The 14,708-nt window shown below is 39.5% G+C and overlaps 1 protein-coding gene across 1 annotated transcript in view; it reads left to right on the forward strand.

Moving 5' to 3' along the window:
- Positions 1-9,244: 9,244 nt before the first annotated feature.
- The window catches only part of LOC127682610 (guanylate-binding protein 1-like), a 265,092-nt gene continuing 259,628 nt past the window's right edge, over positions 9,245-14,708 (forward strand). Inside the window, exons 1-2 of the mRNA XM_052179074.1 lie at positions 9,245-9,295; positions 14,049-14,250. Of these exons, the coding sequence (XP_052035034.1) occupies positions 14,061-14,250 (190 nt within the window). The 5' untranslated portion in view covers positions 9,245-9,295; positions 14,049-14,060. The remainder of the gene's footprint in view (positions 9,296-14,048; positions 14,251-14,708) is intronic.

A 14,708-nucleotide genomic window follows, 5' to 3' on the forward strand; every position in this document is an offset into this window, starting at 1 on the left:
GAAAGCCTGTGCTAAGAGTATCTCATGAATGGGTTCCTGATTTAAAAAATAAAACAAAAACAAAAAAAAAAAAAACTTAAACAACAACAGGAACTACCTAGGAAATTAATTCTATAGATTTATCCACCAAAGCATAAAGAAGTCATTGCCACTGGGCTCCAATGGAACCTGGCTAAATCTCAAATGGACAACAGCTCTGGCCAGCAGTGCCATTTGGCACTGGGTTTGCAGGTATGAAAGACTGAAGGGCTCTCAGAATCTTGCTGCACAGTTTTAGAGGACTGTTGAGGTCTGGCAATGTGTGACAGGATTGGAGTTTTTACAGTGAGGTTTGCTAAAGCTGCTGTAGGTGGTATGTAGGTTTCTAGGTAGTAGAGACCCCATGTTGTTGGAAATGCCAGGAAGGAAAGATACAAACATGAAATGAATCCATGTCAAGAGAAACTATATGTGTGCTTCAGTTGAGCTGGTTGGGCAAGACCTATTGAGTTCTTTAGAACCCAGAGGATTCCATCAGAAAGGCCAGAGGCCTTTCTGGTAGCTGCAGGGGTTAGTGTTTGTCCTGTGAGATGTTCACCTTTCTTTGATACAATCACTCCTTGATATACTCCCATTCCTCCATTTCTGAATTTAAATATTTATTCTATGCCACTCTATCTTAGAATTATGTGATCTATTTTCTTATGTTACAGAAGTTCAAAGTTAAGTTATTACAATAAGGTAAGAGTCGGACTTCTAAACTATTAAAATTTTGAGTGTAAAGTGAATGCATATTTGCAGTATAATAGAGCCATGAATATGTGGGTGCCAAGAATTGAAGACAACCAACTAAAATGATATGGTGTGTTTAGTTGACAAGGGGTTTGTTCTGATTCTCAGCTTGACAGCATCTAGAATAGGTTCACCTTTAAGCTCACCTTAACTATGGGAAACACAGTTCCACAAACTGGGGTCTTGGATTGAACAAAAGGTAAAAGGAAGCTAAGACACAGCATTTGTTGATTTCTGTTTCCTGCTTGGCTCTCAGAATAATGTGAACCTCATGCTTCTGCCACTGTGATCCCCCCATCATAATTAAAAATCCAGATCACCTCCAATTATAGACTAAAATTCACTCTTCCTTAAATTACCTTGGTCAGATACTTTGTCAGAACATCTGGAGATATGAGTGTTGAGTTATGTAGGAGCTGCTTCCCTGGCTAGCCTTCCAAACATGTTGATCAGCAGTAGGAAGAATGGGAATAATGGCTTGAAGCTAAAGCTATTTCTGCAGCAGGAAGAGAGGACAGTGAGAGAAAAAAAACAACAGTCTGATGCACAGCAACATCAGTCTCCACAGTTTGAGCACTCAGTTGTCAGTTGTCACCTTCTAAGTGTAGTTTGTGGGCAAAAGGGCTTCTCACACATTTGCAATTTGATGAAGAAAATGGTTTTGATGGCTTGACAGATGAATGTCAGTCACTTTCTTGGTAATTGTGAAGGAAGATAAACTCCATTACACTTGTCTGTATTATTTGGGCTATTTTCTCAGTGTTTGCTGGTAGTGTGTCCTCCATGTACTGACTTCTCATTTGTGTTGAATTTTAGCACCCATGAAAATTGTTTAATGAAAGCAGGCTCTACTTTGTGTTGATGTTTGGAGAGAAAAATTTTTAGAAATACAAAGAAATGCATATAGCTCAGTGATGTAGCCCATGCTTGGAGAGAGGGGATGGAGGCAGATTCTTTTGAACAAAAATAGGTTGCAAGCTTGCTCAAGAGTACTAGAAAGCAGAAAACAGAAAAGGTGAGTCTACAATCTGGCATAGTCCTATCAAGAACTTTAACTGAACTTTCTCTGAAGAAAGAAATCAAAGAAGATTTCAGAAGATGGAAAGATCTCCCATGCTCGTGGATTGGCTGGAATAATATAGTAAAAATGGCCATCTTGCCATAAGAAATCTGCATACTCAATGGAATCCCCTTCAAAATTCCAACTCAATTCTTCATAGGCTTAGAAAGAGCAATTTCCAAATTTATCTGGAATAACAAAAAACCCAGGATAGTGAAAACTATTCTTACCAATAAAAGAACTTCTGTCAAAATCACCATTCCTGACCTCAAGCTGTACTACAGAACAATCATGATAAAAATGGCATAGTACTGGTACAGTGACAGGCAGGTAGATCAACAGATTAGAACTTAAGGCCCTAACATTAAGAATTGATAAATGGGGCCTCATAAAATTGCAAAGCTTCTGTAAGGCAAAGAACACTGCCAATAGGACAAACAGCAACCTACAGATTGGGAAAAGATCTTTACCAATCTTATATTCGATAGAGGGCTAATACCCAATATATACAAAGAACTCAAGAAGTTAGACTCCAGAGAACCAAATCACCCTAGTGAAAATGAGGTACAGAGCTAAACAAAGAATTCTCAACTGAGGAATATGGAATGGGTGAGAAGCCCTTAAAGAAATGTTCAACAATCTTAGTCATCAGGGAAATGTAAATCGTATTTTTTTTGGGGGGGGGGGTTGGGTTTTGGTGTTTTTGAGACAGGGTTTCTCTGTGTAGCCCTGGCTGTCCTGGAACTCACTATGTAGACCAGGCTGGCCTCAAACTCAGAAATCTTCCTGCCTCTGCCTCCCAGGGTACTGGGATTACAGGCATGTGCTACCACTGCCCAGCAGAAATGTAAATCAAAACAGCCCTGAGATTCCACCTCACACCAGTCAGAATGGCTAGGATCAAAAACTCAGGTGACAGCAGGTGCTGTTGAGGATGTGGAGAAAGAGCAAAACTTCTTCATTGCTGGTTAGATTGCAAGCTGGTACAACCACTCTGGAAATCAGTTTGGCATTTCCTCAGAAATTTAGACATAGAACTAAATGAGTACCCAGCTATACCACTCCTGACAGTATACCCAGAAGATGCTCCATGTAATTAGGACACATGATCCAATATGTTTATCAAAGCCTTATTTATAATATCCAGGAGCTGCAAAGAACCCAGATGTCCCTCAACAGAAAAAATGGATACAGAAATTGTGGTACATTTCACAATGTAATACTGCTCAGCTATTATTAACAATGAATTCATGAAATTCTTAGGCAAATGGATGGAATTATAAAATATCATCCTGAGTGAGAGGTAACCCAATCACAAAAGTACACACATGTTATGCACTCACTGATAAGTGGATATCACAGAAGCTTGGAAGACCCAAGATATAATTCACAGACCACATGAAGCCCAAGAAGAAGGAAGATTAAAGTGTGCATATTTCAAAACTTCTTAGAAGGGGAAACATAATACCCATAGGTGGAGATAGACAAAGTGTGGAGCAGAGACTGGAGGAAAGACCATCCAGAGACTCCCCCGCCACTGCATATCCATCCCACATACAGTTACCAAATCCAGACACTATTGTGGATGCCAAGAAGTGCTTGCTGACAGGAGCCTGATGTATCTATCTCCTGAGAGTCTCTGCCAGTGCCTGACAAATACAGAGGAGGATGCTCACTCAGCCAACCATTGGACTGAGCACAAGGTCCCCAATGAAGGAAGTAGAGAAAGGTCACAAGGAGCTGAAGGGGTTTACAGTCCCACAGGAGGAACTAAAATATGAACCAACCAGTACCGCCAAAGCTCCCATGAACTAAACCACTAACCAAAGAATACACATGGAGGGACCCATGGCTCTTGCCACATATTTAGCAGAGGATAGCCTTATAAGACATTGATGAGAGGAGAGGTCCTTGGTCCTGTGAAGGCTCATTACCCCAATGAAGGAGAATACTAGGACAGGGAAGCAGGAGTGGACTGGTAAGTGAGAAGGAGGAGGGGGATCGGATAGGGGGGTTTTGGAGGGGAAATGAGGAAAGAGGATAACATTTGAAATGTAAATAAAGAAAATATCTAATGAAAAAATAAAATAAAACAATAAAATTGGCTTGTATTTCAGGCAAACTACAAGTTTTATCAACAAAAATGCCCTCTCCTTAAGATATAGAAAATAACATTATTTTATTATTAAGGAAGCAGAACTGAGTATGTGCAGACAGGAATATACTGCATGTGACAAGAGTCCAGATAACACTTCCCACTATCCATCCAAGCAGAGAGGATCATTTTATCAGCAACATTCCTATCTGACATGTGTCCTGCTTCCTCAGGTGCAAAGAATGGCACAACTAGCCGGGCGGTGGTGGCGCACACCTGTAATCCCAGCACTCTGGGAGGCAGAGGCAGGTGGATTTCTGAGTTCGAGGCCACCCTGGTCTACAGAGTGAGTTCCAGGACAGCCAGGGCTATACAGAGAAAGCCTGTCTCAAAAAAACCAAATCCAAAAAAAAAAAAAAAAAAAAGAATGGCACAGCTATACCATGAGGATGGGCTCCTTGAAAAATGGTATGGGGGGTGATGTGGCCATGACACTCACAAGCTCAAAGTACCTTCAGTTGCCAACATAGAGTTCACACAAGATTGGGTTCATAGATGAATAGATGATCAGGTAAAGGAGGGGCTCCTGGGGCAAGCCTCATTCTGGAAACCTATTTGCAGTTGAGAGATGCTGGAGAGAATCATTGTCTTCAGTCATGTAGCTGCTGCTGAGTTACTCATGCTCCTGTGGGAGCTTCCCTACTCTTGGCCATTTAAGTGACCCTGGTCAAACCCAGTGGGACACAGTTCAGAACAAAAAACAAAACAAAAGACATGAAAGTTGAAGTACTCTTGGAGGGGTGAGAGGAGGAAAAGACACAGTGGAGGGATGAGTATAGGCAAAATGTACTATATAGTTATATGACATTGCCAAGCAATAACCTTTTAAAATACAAGAAATAAAAAAAAAACAAAGAAGTTGACCAAAGTGGGCTCTTGCACAACAGATTTTGTTGTATATTCCTTTTGACAGTGTTCATGCTTGGGAAGTAAGGCACTGTAAGCAGTTGATCTGAAACTAGAAAGGGGATTACTAAGTATTGTGGGTGCCCTTGGGAGTGGTGAGTGCAGATGGTAAATGGCATGTATGGTCACACACAGTGAATCACACACATTGGTTCTAATATAATTAATATACCTTAATATACTCAAAATAAAAACTGTATGTCTGAAAACAAGATGGAGAGGAGAGAGAGAGAGAGAGAGAGAGAGAGAGAGAGAGAGAGAGAGAGAGAATGAAAACTTATGATTACAGACAGGACAGATATGTGAGTGAAGCTTCTAGGTGACAGTGTTTATAGTATAGAGTTTATAGTTAAAGGACAACTTGCTGAGCCAGGAAACAAGATTGCTTTTGTTTCTACTCAGACTGGACTCAGAGCATAGTCATAACAAGCCACAGCTGCAAAATAGGATGCCAAGTGTAGTACAAGTGCTCATACAAGCTATTTCCAACTCTGGTCAAGACAATTGGGACTGCTGAGACCTCCAGGCTATTGGACAGAACAACTACTGGATCCAACACTAGGACACAGACATTGTTAATGTGAAGCTGTCAAGGTCATTTCTTAGCCTTTGGGGAATTTTATTAATACTTAGTAGTTTAGAAAAAGGACTCTGACACACTCATCCCTCAAGAAAAACACTACAAATTGATAATTTTGAGCATAAAAACAGAAATATGTTTTTCATTTGCCCTTAAATTCTACAAGATTCACAAACATTCCAGCATGCAAGTAATTTTAGGTTATCTAATACAAACAAACATTACTGGTCTAAAGTAAACAGCCTATCTGCCAGCATTTAGATCTGTTTCTAGGAAACTTGGGTCTGCTTTCACTTTTAGTAATATTATCTCTTTCTACTTACATGGCCTGTTTCACTTCATGAGATGTTGTTTTTCTCTCTTCCTATCTTTCACAGTGTAGAGTAGAGGAGCGGTAGTTTCACTCAAGTGCATTACCAATTCTGGATCCCATGAAGTTGCTTGGTGTTGTAGCTCTTAGACACCACAGTCTTCACCCACCCTCTCTCTGAATCACTTTCCTCCTTGGACAGATAGGATAGTGAGTAACTCATGAAGCAGTCCTATGAGCTTTATCAATACATGTACAAATATGGCAGAAAAGCAACTGGTGCATACACTGTACACGATCATTCACTGACTGAACAGAGGAAATTCTGTGAAGTTGTAAATGGTATGATTTAGAATTTTCAGGTTTTCTTTTTCTTAAAACTGTTCTCTGTGGCATGAATTGCTTTCAAAAGTATTTATATTAGTTTTTCTTTTTGCTTAAACATACAAGACAATGGATTTGTTCAACATTTTCATAAATGTTTATTATTGTATATATTCTAATTTGCTTTTCCATTGCTGTGATAAAACACTGAACACAAACAACTTGAGAATCAAAGTTTTATTTCGTCTTACAGATTATGGTTCTATTTTTGAGGGAAGACAGTGGGGACTCAAGGCAGGAACTGAAACAAAGACCATGGAGGGATGCTTCTTTTTGATTTGCTCTCCTTGTTTGCTTAGGCTGTTCCTACACAGTCCGGGCTCACATGCATAGGGATGATACTGCTTACAGTGGGCTAGGCCCTCCTCTATTCATCATAAAGCAAGAAAATGTCCCACAAACTAAGCTGATGGGCTCAATTTCTCAGTTGAGACTCCTGCCTCCCAGGTATGTGTATATGTGTGTCAAGGTAACAAAAATTATGACAGTATTTGTTCCGACATTTATCCCTTGTCCAACCTATTTCTTCTTACTGGTGTTCCCTTTTCTTTTTTCTTTTTTAAATGTATTTATTTATTCTTAGTTTACATATATATATATATATATATATATATATATATATATATATATATGATGAAAACATTGTAACTGTCATCAAACATACCAGAAGAGGGCATAGGATCACATTACAGATGGCTGTGAGCCACCATGTGGTTGCTGGGATTTGAACTAAGGGCCTCTAGAAGGACAATCAGTGCTCTTACCTGCCCAGTCATCTCTCAAGCCTGGTCATTTTCTTATCTTAAATAGTTTTTTTCTACTGACCCTGCTCTGTCTCTGTCTCTGTCTCTGTCTCTGTCTCTCTCTCTCTCTCTCTCTCTCTCTCTCTCTCTGTGTGTGTGTGTGTGTGTGTGTGTGTGTGTTTGCGTGTGTGTTTGCGTGTGTGCATGTATACATGTGGTAATAAACCTAAGTTTCAAATGAACATGCATTATCTGTCCATCTTTTGACCCTTGTGTTATCATAGCTTGTTTCCTTTCCCACAGCATTGTACTTTCTTCTTCCCATTACTTCCCTTCCACACCTTACTTCTATGATATGCACACTGTATCTCTCTACAGACGATACTAACACATATAAGAGAAAACATGGGAGATCTGTCTTATTTCATGTAGCATGATATGCTACAGCTCTATCCATTCTCCTAAAATTCTGCTGTGTTTATGCACCATCTCCTTTACCATCCATCTGTTGGAGAACATCTCAGCTGCTTCTATAACTTCAGTAGTGTGACTAGCACATCAATAAACATGGGTGTATAAATGGCTCTGTAGTCAGGTACATATAACAACCCAGACATATTTAATTTAGAGTCAATGTAGAAGTAGGAATGAATGTAATGAGGGAGGAGGAAAACAAAAATTTTAATTTAAATAAACTCTTTTAAAGGAAACAAAGAACAATGTTCTGAAGGGGGAAAGAATGAGAGATGAAAAATATGATGATTCATCAACAAAAATATATCTTCACAGCACTGGATAACTGTGGGATAGAATTCACATAGTTACCTCTCCTGGGCACATACCCAAAGGATTCCCCGGCATGCAATAAAGACACATGCTCCATTATGTTCATAGCAGCTTTATTTATAATAGCCAGAAGCTGGAAAGAACCCAGATGTCCCTCAAAGGAGGAATGGATACAGAAAATGTGGTATATTTACACAATGGAATACTACTAAGCAATTAGAAACAAAATTTTTAGGCAAATGGTTTGATCTGGAAAATATCATCCTAAGTGAGGTAACCCAACCACAAAAGAATACACATGGAATGCAATCTCTGATAAGTGGATATTAATTAGCCCAGAAGCTCTGAATACCCAAGGCACAAATTGCATAACAAATGACTCCCATGAAGAAGTATGGAGAGGGTCCTGATCTTGGAAAGGATTGATCTAACATGGGAAGGGAATATAAAGACAGAGAAAAAGGAGGGAGGTGATTGGAGAAGGGATGGAGAGAAGAAGGTTTATGAGACATATGGGGAGGGGGGATCCGGGAAAGGAGAAATCATTTGGAATGTAAACAAAGAATATAGAAAATAAAAATATTTAAAAAAAGAATTCACATAGTTAAAGCAAAACATTTAAAAAATCAAAAGCAAAAGTTTACTGGAAGCATACTGACAAAAGTAGACATAGGAGGATGGGGGAGAAACAAAATGAAGGGATGGAGTACTCTACTGGGTTTTGTTTTCTAGGATGCCAAGGGTTTGGGAGATTCACAAGGGAGTGTCCTTTGATTTATGGTGGTGTTAAGCCTGTGATGAATGCCTACAAATAGCTGAGTGTGCTAATTTCATCTTAATACCTTTCACTAAGGGAAAAATTCAGTCAGATTTTTCCTAGTGACCCTATTATTTTAATTATTCTTTACATTTATTTGTGGCAAGAGTATTTTTTGTGAGAATTGGGTGGTGTGAAAAGCCCATGCATCTCACAAACGTGTAAGTGAGAACTATCTTAATTATCATTTATTAGTTCTCCAATGTCAACTTTTCGGACATGGGTTAAGTTTGAAGGATTCAGAATTATATAAACTGAGGCATTGACTAGGAGAGCTTATAGCCTTAGATTGGTAAACATGAGTAATTAATTCCACTGTGAATTTAGTGTTCAAAGCAACTGAACCCACAAATAATATCAGATAAGGCAGTCTCATTCCTGAGTTTCTCAAATTGCCTCACAAACATGGGCTGTATTTTATAGCTTCAAATCTAGCTTCCAGCCCCCAATGCCCAGCCCTTTCTTAGAACTCCCCAGCTGCAAAATCCTGATAAACCTTGTAATAACCTCTTAACAAACATTCTCCTCGAATTCTGTAGCAGTCGCTGATAACTTAGGTATACTGAGTTCTTCGGATTTCACTTACTTCTTTATAACTGTGTTTGCAGAAATAGCTCTAATTTAACTGCCTCAGCAGAAAATTTTTGCTAATGCTCTGGACCTCACAGGGAATTGGAGGGACAAAGTGATAAAGCAGCAGGTGCAGAAGGCATCCATCAGAGCATCCTGATTCAGGAGGAAGAAACTGTGTACCTCTTTTCATTTCCTAAGTTCTACCCAAAGGTAAGGATTTCTGCTCCAGGTGAGACATGGGAAGAGGTCAGGTGTGGGAAAGGCTTCCGCAGTCTTTAGAATCCAGAGTTTGTGTGGAGCGAAGGTATGCTGTCAGATCCACTGTTTCTGATGTGCTCATTTAATAGGTATTAGGCGGTGGAATCCACAGAGATTGTGGTGGGGGACTTCAGCATTCATTGTACTTTAAATAGTCTTTGCTGCCCTAAAACTCTAACACAAACTTACCCACACCATTGCAAGTTTATATACCTCTTGAAAAATGAGGTTTGTACCCCTCTGGCAACTTGGAACATGTCAAAATAGATACTCCACCCACTAACAAGTCAGAAGGTTATACATTTTTCTGCAGGCCACCATTATTGATTTCTTCCAGTTTTATGGGGGCAAAATTCAAGAAAAAATAAAATTTCCAGGATTTGAGAGATAGCTCAGTGCTTAAAAGGACTCTCAAGTTTGGTTCCTGACACCCAAGCTGGGCAGTTCATACCTGTTGCAGCTCTAGCTCCAGGTGATTTGACAAGTTCTTCTGTCCTCTGAGGGCACCACAAATGCATGGTAAACCCACATACACAGAACTTAAAAAATTGTAAAAAGGCCAAACTCTCACCTTGTTAGCTTCCTGGGTCCATTGTTGTTCATAGGGAAAGGTTCTGATACAGAAACATGACAGAGTCTCTGTCCTGTTCCCTGACGATACAGATAGCAGGGCAAGGCAGGCCTGGCACTCTGCTGCATTCATCTGGAGCAAACCAGAAGTGACAAATGCTAAAGCAAACACAAGCCACTCTTTGTCATTTACTTTCTTTATGATAACCCTTCTGACTGGGGAGGGAGACGATTTCAATGTCAGCTTAATATGCATTTCTCTGCAGGCTAAGGATGTTGAACACTTTCAAAATTATTATTGTTATTATTGTTATTTGTGTTTCTTTTGAGACTGACTATTCAGTTCATTGTCCTATTGATTCATCTACACTTTTGTTTGTGATTGTGTGTGTGTTTATTTTTTATAGTTTTTTTTTTCTGGATATTATGCTCTGGGGCACAGCTAGCAAAGATCTTTCTCCCATTCTGAAAACTGTGTGTTCACTCTGTTACCAGTCTCTGTCAATGTGCAGAAGTGTTTTAGTTTTGTGTAATCCCATTTAGAATTCTTATGGTCAATTCTCACATGACTAGGGTTTTATTTGCACATGCTGTGCCTGTTCTGAAGTGTTCCCCAATATTTTTTTGTTTAGCATTTTTGGTTTTAAAGGTTAATTTTTGTTATCTTTTATGTCGATGTGCTTGAATATGTATGTATGTATGCCTTGTATGTATATATGTGTATACATGTGCATGTATGTGTGTATGTGTGTGTGTGTGTGTGTGTGTGTGTGTATGTGTGTATGCATGCCTGAAGAAAGTAGAAGAGGGATTTGGATGCTCTTGAGCTGACAGAGCACATGATTGTGTGTTTTCTGACATGTATAATGGATGCTGGGACTGAACTCCTGAATTCTTGAAAAGTAACGAGTTTCTTAACCCCTGAGACCTTGTCCAGCTGTAGAACATTGAGTTTCTGTTTGAGTTTTTTATTGTTGTGTTTGTTTGGTCCAATTATTCAGTCTGTGTCTCTTAACTTGCAGACCATGGATCTTTGCATTTAAGGTCATAGGTTTTGCTATTATTCATGATTCTATTTGCTGTTCCAGTTCATTGAAAGCTCTTTTGTTCTCTCACAGAGATAGTGTCCAAGGTTGGGCATCATTAATTCCTTGCCCCTTGTCTTTCACTCACCGTTTGCTTCCGGGAGCTGTGTTGTTTCTGCTTCTCCTTCATCTCCTCCTCCTCACCTTCTCCTCTTCTCTTATTCCTCTGTGGCTAGTACTCCTTTAAGAATTTTTGGCTCCTCTGACTTATTTGGCATGAATTAATTGAACTTTTGTTTGTATTGAGATGTTCCCATTTTTAACCAGTGATGGCTGTAGCACTGTTGGCTGATGAAACACATTCACCTCACACTTTCCTAGATTTGAGGGTTGCTTCCCACAGTTTGGATGTTGTTCTGATGTCTTGGTGCCATGGATCAGTTGAAAGTCTGTGGCTTTTCTGTTCCTACTTTAAATGTTGATGTGAGTCTTCTGGTGATTTGTTTTCAGTTGGGGCAAAAGTTACTGCAGCACCAACTGTGGTGATTCAGTGGCTTTCCCAGTGTTTCTTGCAGGAAAAGCCACTGTGTTCACTCCCACTACAGGGATTTAACAGAGCAACAGGACCTTGAATGAGGAAGACATAACGTATTTAAATAGTGAAAACAAAATGCAACAGAGAATTAACTAAAGAATTAGAATAAATGCAGGAGAAATGAGTAAAAAGTAATGGGTTACATGTACTGAAAGCAGAAAGTATTCTTCATTACATTTTCAGAAAAGGAAAGACAAAAACTTCTATTTTCCAAGATACAAGTTACAGCACATATACACTGAAGGACATTGGTAATCAAGTAAAAAGTAATTTATGTATTATCTTTTATACATGTATATATGGATAGAAGATTTTTTTAAATAAAAATAACAAATTAGAGATTAAAAAATACAAGCACAAATGAATAAATTACCCAAAAGCCACGATGTAATCAGTCAATGCTTCTAATTGCAGGAGAGCCTGCACTCAGGGTTCTGTCCATCCTAATATATCAAGTTCAGTCTCAAACTTACTGCTGTACCTCTCTGATGTGAGTTTGATGTTGAAGCTCTGGACGTCTTCACGACACTTCTGCTGGGTGAAGTCACTGTCTCCATGACTTGGAATCTGTTGCTCCAGTTCAATGACTGTGGGTTCCACACTCTGTGGGAGGATGCTAGAGACCCCCTTTACCAGACTTGATTTTCTTCCTCCACCCTGTGGCTAGGAGTCCATTGCTCTTACAGTGATGTCACACCAGTTTCTAGGGTTGGTCAACATTTTCCTACAGCTCCAACATGTCTTTTGCTACAGGCTGATTTCAGAGACAAGGACCATGTATGGTAGTGTCCTTCTAGCTCCAGTGTCTCTCTTGTCTCATGCCAGACTCTCTCCAGGGAACACACCTGCCAAGGAGGACTGGGCTGCAGAGGTTGCTCCTCTGCTGCCACCGCACTAACGGAATTACTTTTACAACATTGGTAGTAGCTTGAGCCCCTTTACAATTACCTACAGGAGACTCTAAGGCCCAACCTCTTTTTCTGATCACCTAGGATGTCAGAGTATCAATTCTGTGACCTTCTTGTGCAATAAGCAAGAATAACTGACATATTCAAAACAAATATTAGACAAACATCTGAAAAACAAAAATTAAGGGGTATACTACAAGAGGACTGTATTCTAAAATGTCCAGCAATAGCAAAGAATAAAATCCTCCTGAAGATGCAAGGAAGGTAGACATGCGACGGTTAATGAAGGATCCTGAATTCAATCACCCAGCAAGAAATGGACATGAATAGAAAGCTGATAAAATGAAGTGAGGGTCTCCGACATGCAGGTTCACTAGGATATTATAAAATGGTTCAATTCTGGTTTCTATCATTTGACTGTGACTACAGAAAATACTGGCATTTGGAAAGTGTTACATGGGACCTCTATAACAACTGAACATTTCTAGTTGTCTAAGGATTTCAAAAATCACTTTTAAATGTAAGTTACTCTTCAGTACAGTCATTAAGGCCTCTTGAACACTTAAATATGTGCAAAGAATAAATTTTGAGTAGACAATTCATTCTATTTTATTTTTAATAATAATTTTCTGGAATTGAGATATGACTACATCATTTCTCTCCTTCCCTTCCTCTCTCCAATAATCTTTCTAATATACCACCTGCTGCACTCTGAAAACCATGGCTTCTTTTTCTTCACACGCTCACACACACAGAAACATACCCATACACACACACACACACACACACACACACACACACACACATACAAACCCACATACATGTATGTATTCTTAAATCAATGAACACATAATCTGTTTCATGTGTATAATGTTAATGGATGTATATGATTTCTCGACAGACCACTTGGTACTGGATAATTAACTAGGGTGCTCATCCATGAGGAAGTATATTCCAATCTTAGCATTCCTTAGTTGCCTGTAGTGCTTTGTTTAGGGTTCAGGCCCCATGAGATATCCCCTTTGATGTTAAACAGGTCTATTGGTGTTGTACTTCATTGAGTCTTGTTTAGGTAGCCAAGTTGTTGAGACTATATGGGTCTAGCTTCCCCATCACTTCTAAGAACCCCAGTCTCACATCAAACTTACTATTTTCTGACTCTTCAATCTTTTCACCCCTTTCTGTTTTTCTGTGATATTCCCTGAGCCTTAGGTGCAGAAGTCATGTCGTAAGTGGGGCTGGGTACTACACAATCATTTGTTCCTTTGACCTTGATTGGTTGCAGTATTTTGTGGTGGTCTCCATCTATTACAAAGAAAAACTTCTTTGGAGAGGAATGAGAGCAACACTTATCTGTGGGAATAAGGATAATTATTTAGAATGGAGTTAAGAGTGATGCTGGTTTAATGAAGTGGCAATAGGATCTCCTTCAAGATCTATGACCTTACTAGCTTCAGGTAGATAGCTGGGTTCCCAGACAAGATGTGCATGCTACTATTTCACCCCTTGGTTTATACCATAATGCTCATGATTGTCCAGGTCATTGAGGTGAGTTCTTCTAACTGACTCAGAACATTTCCTGTTTTATCTTTTCCTGCAACTGTAAGAGTTCTCTGGAAATGGCCTCAGGAATCCACATGCCAGGCCCAGTGTGTCTCATCAAGAACTCCAGTGAGCAGTTGGTGGTCAACAAGGAAGCCCTGGAGATCCTGTCCACTATTCAAAAGCCTGTGGTGGTGGTAGCAATAGTGGGCTTGTACAGCACAGGCAAATCCTATCTGATGAATAAGCTGGCTGGAAAGCAGAAGGGTGAGTGCTATCAGCAAAGCTCTGCTCAGCCTCCTTCCACCTCCACTGTCAGCATCCAGAAAAAGAAAGTCAGAGACTCAGGTGATATAGGGTGTTTTGTGTCCATCAGTGGACTTGCTTTTTGGAATTAGACTTCTCACTGCTTTTTCCCATAATACCATTACTTGTTTTAAAGGTATAAGCGTGACATAGTGGAAAAAATAATACATTAATAGAGACAGTCAACTTACTTTATGATTAAGTACGGAGTATTCATTAGAATATTCATCAATGAGGAGCAAAAGTCCACTGATATCTTGGGTGGAAATGAATGACTAATCAGCATTGGATGTTCTGTCCTCCCTGATTCTCAGTTTATAATCGAAACCAATACTTGTAGCTGGTTGTTCTCCTGTAAATGGCAAATACATTTATTCCAATGAGATTTCAGGAAGCATATACTGTTTATCTCTCCATCT

This window comes from Apodemus sylvaticus, chromosome 4 (assembly GCF_947179515.1).
Source record: "Apodemus sylvaticus chromosome 4, mApoSyl1.1, whole genome shotgun sequence".
NCBI lineage: Eukaryota > Metazoa > Chordata > Mammalia > Rodentia > Muridae > Apodemus > Apodemus sylvaticus.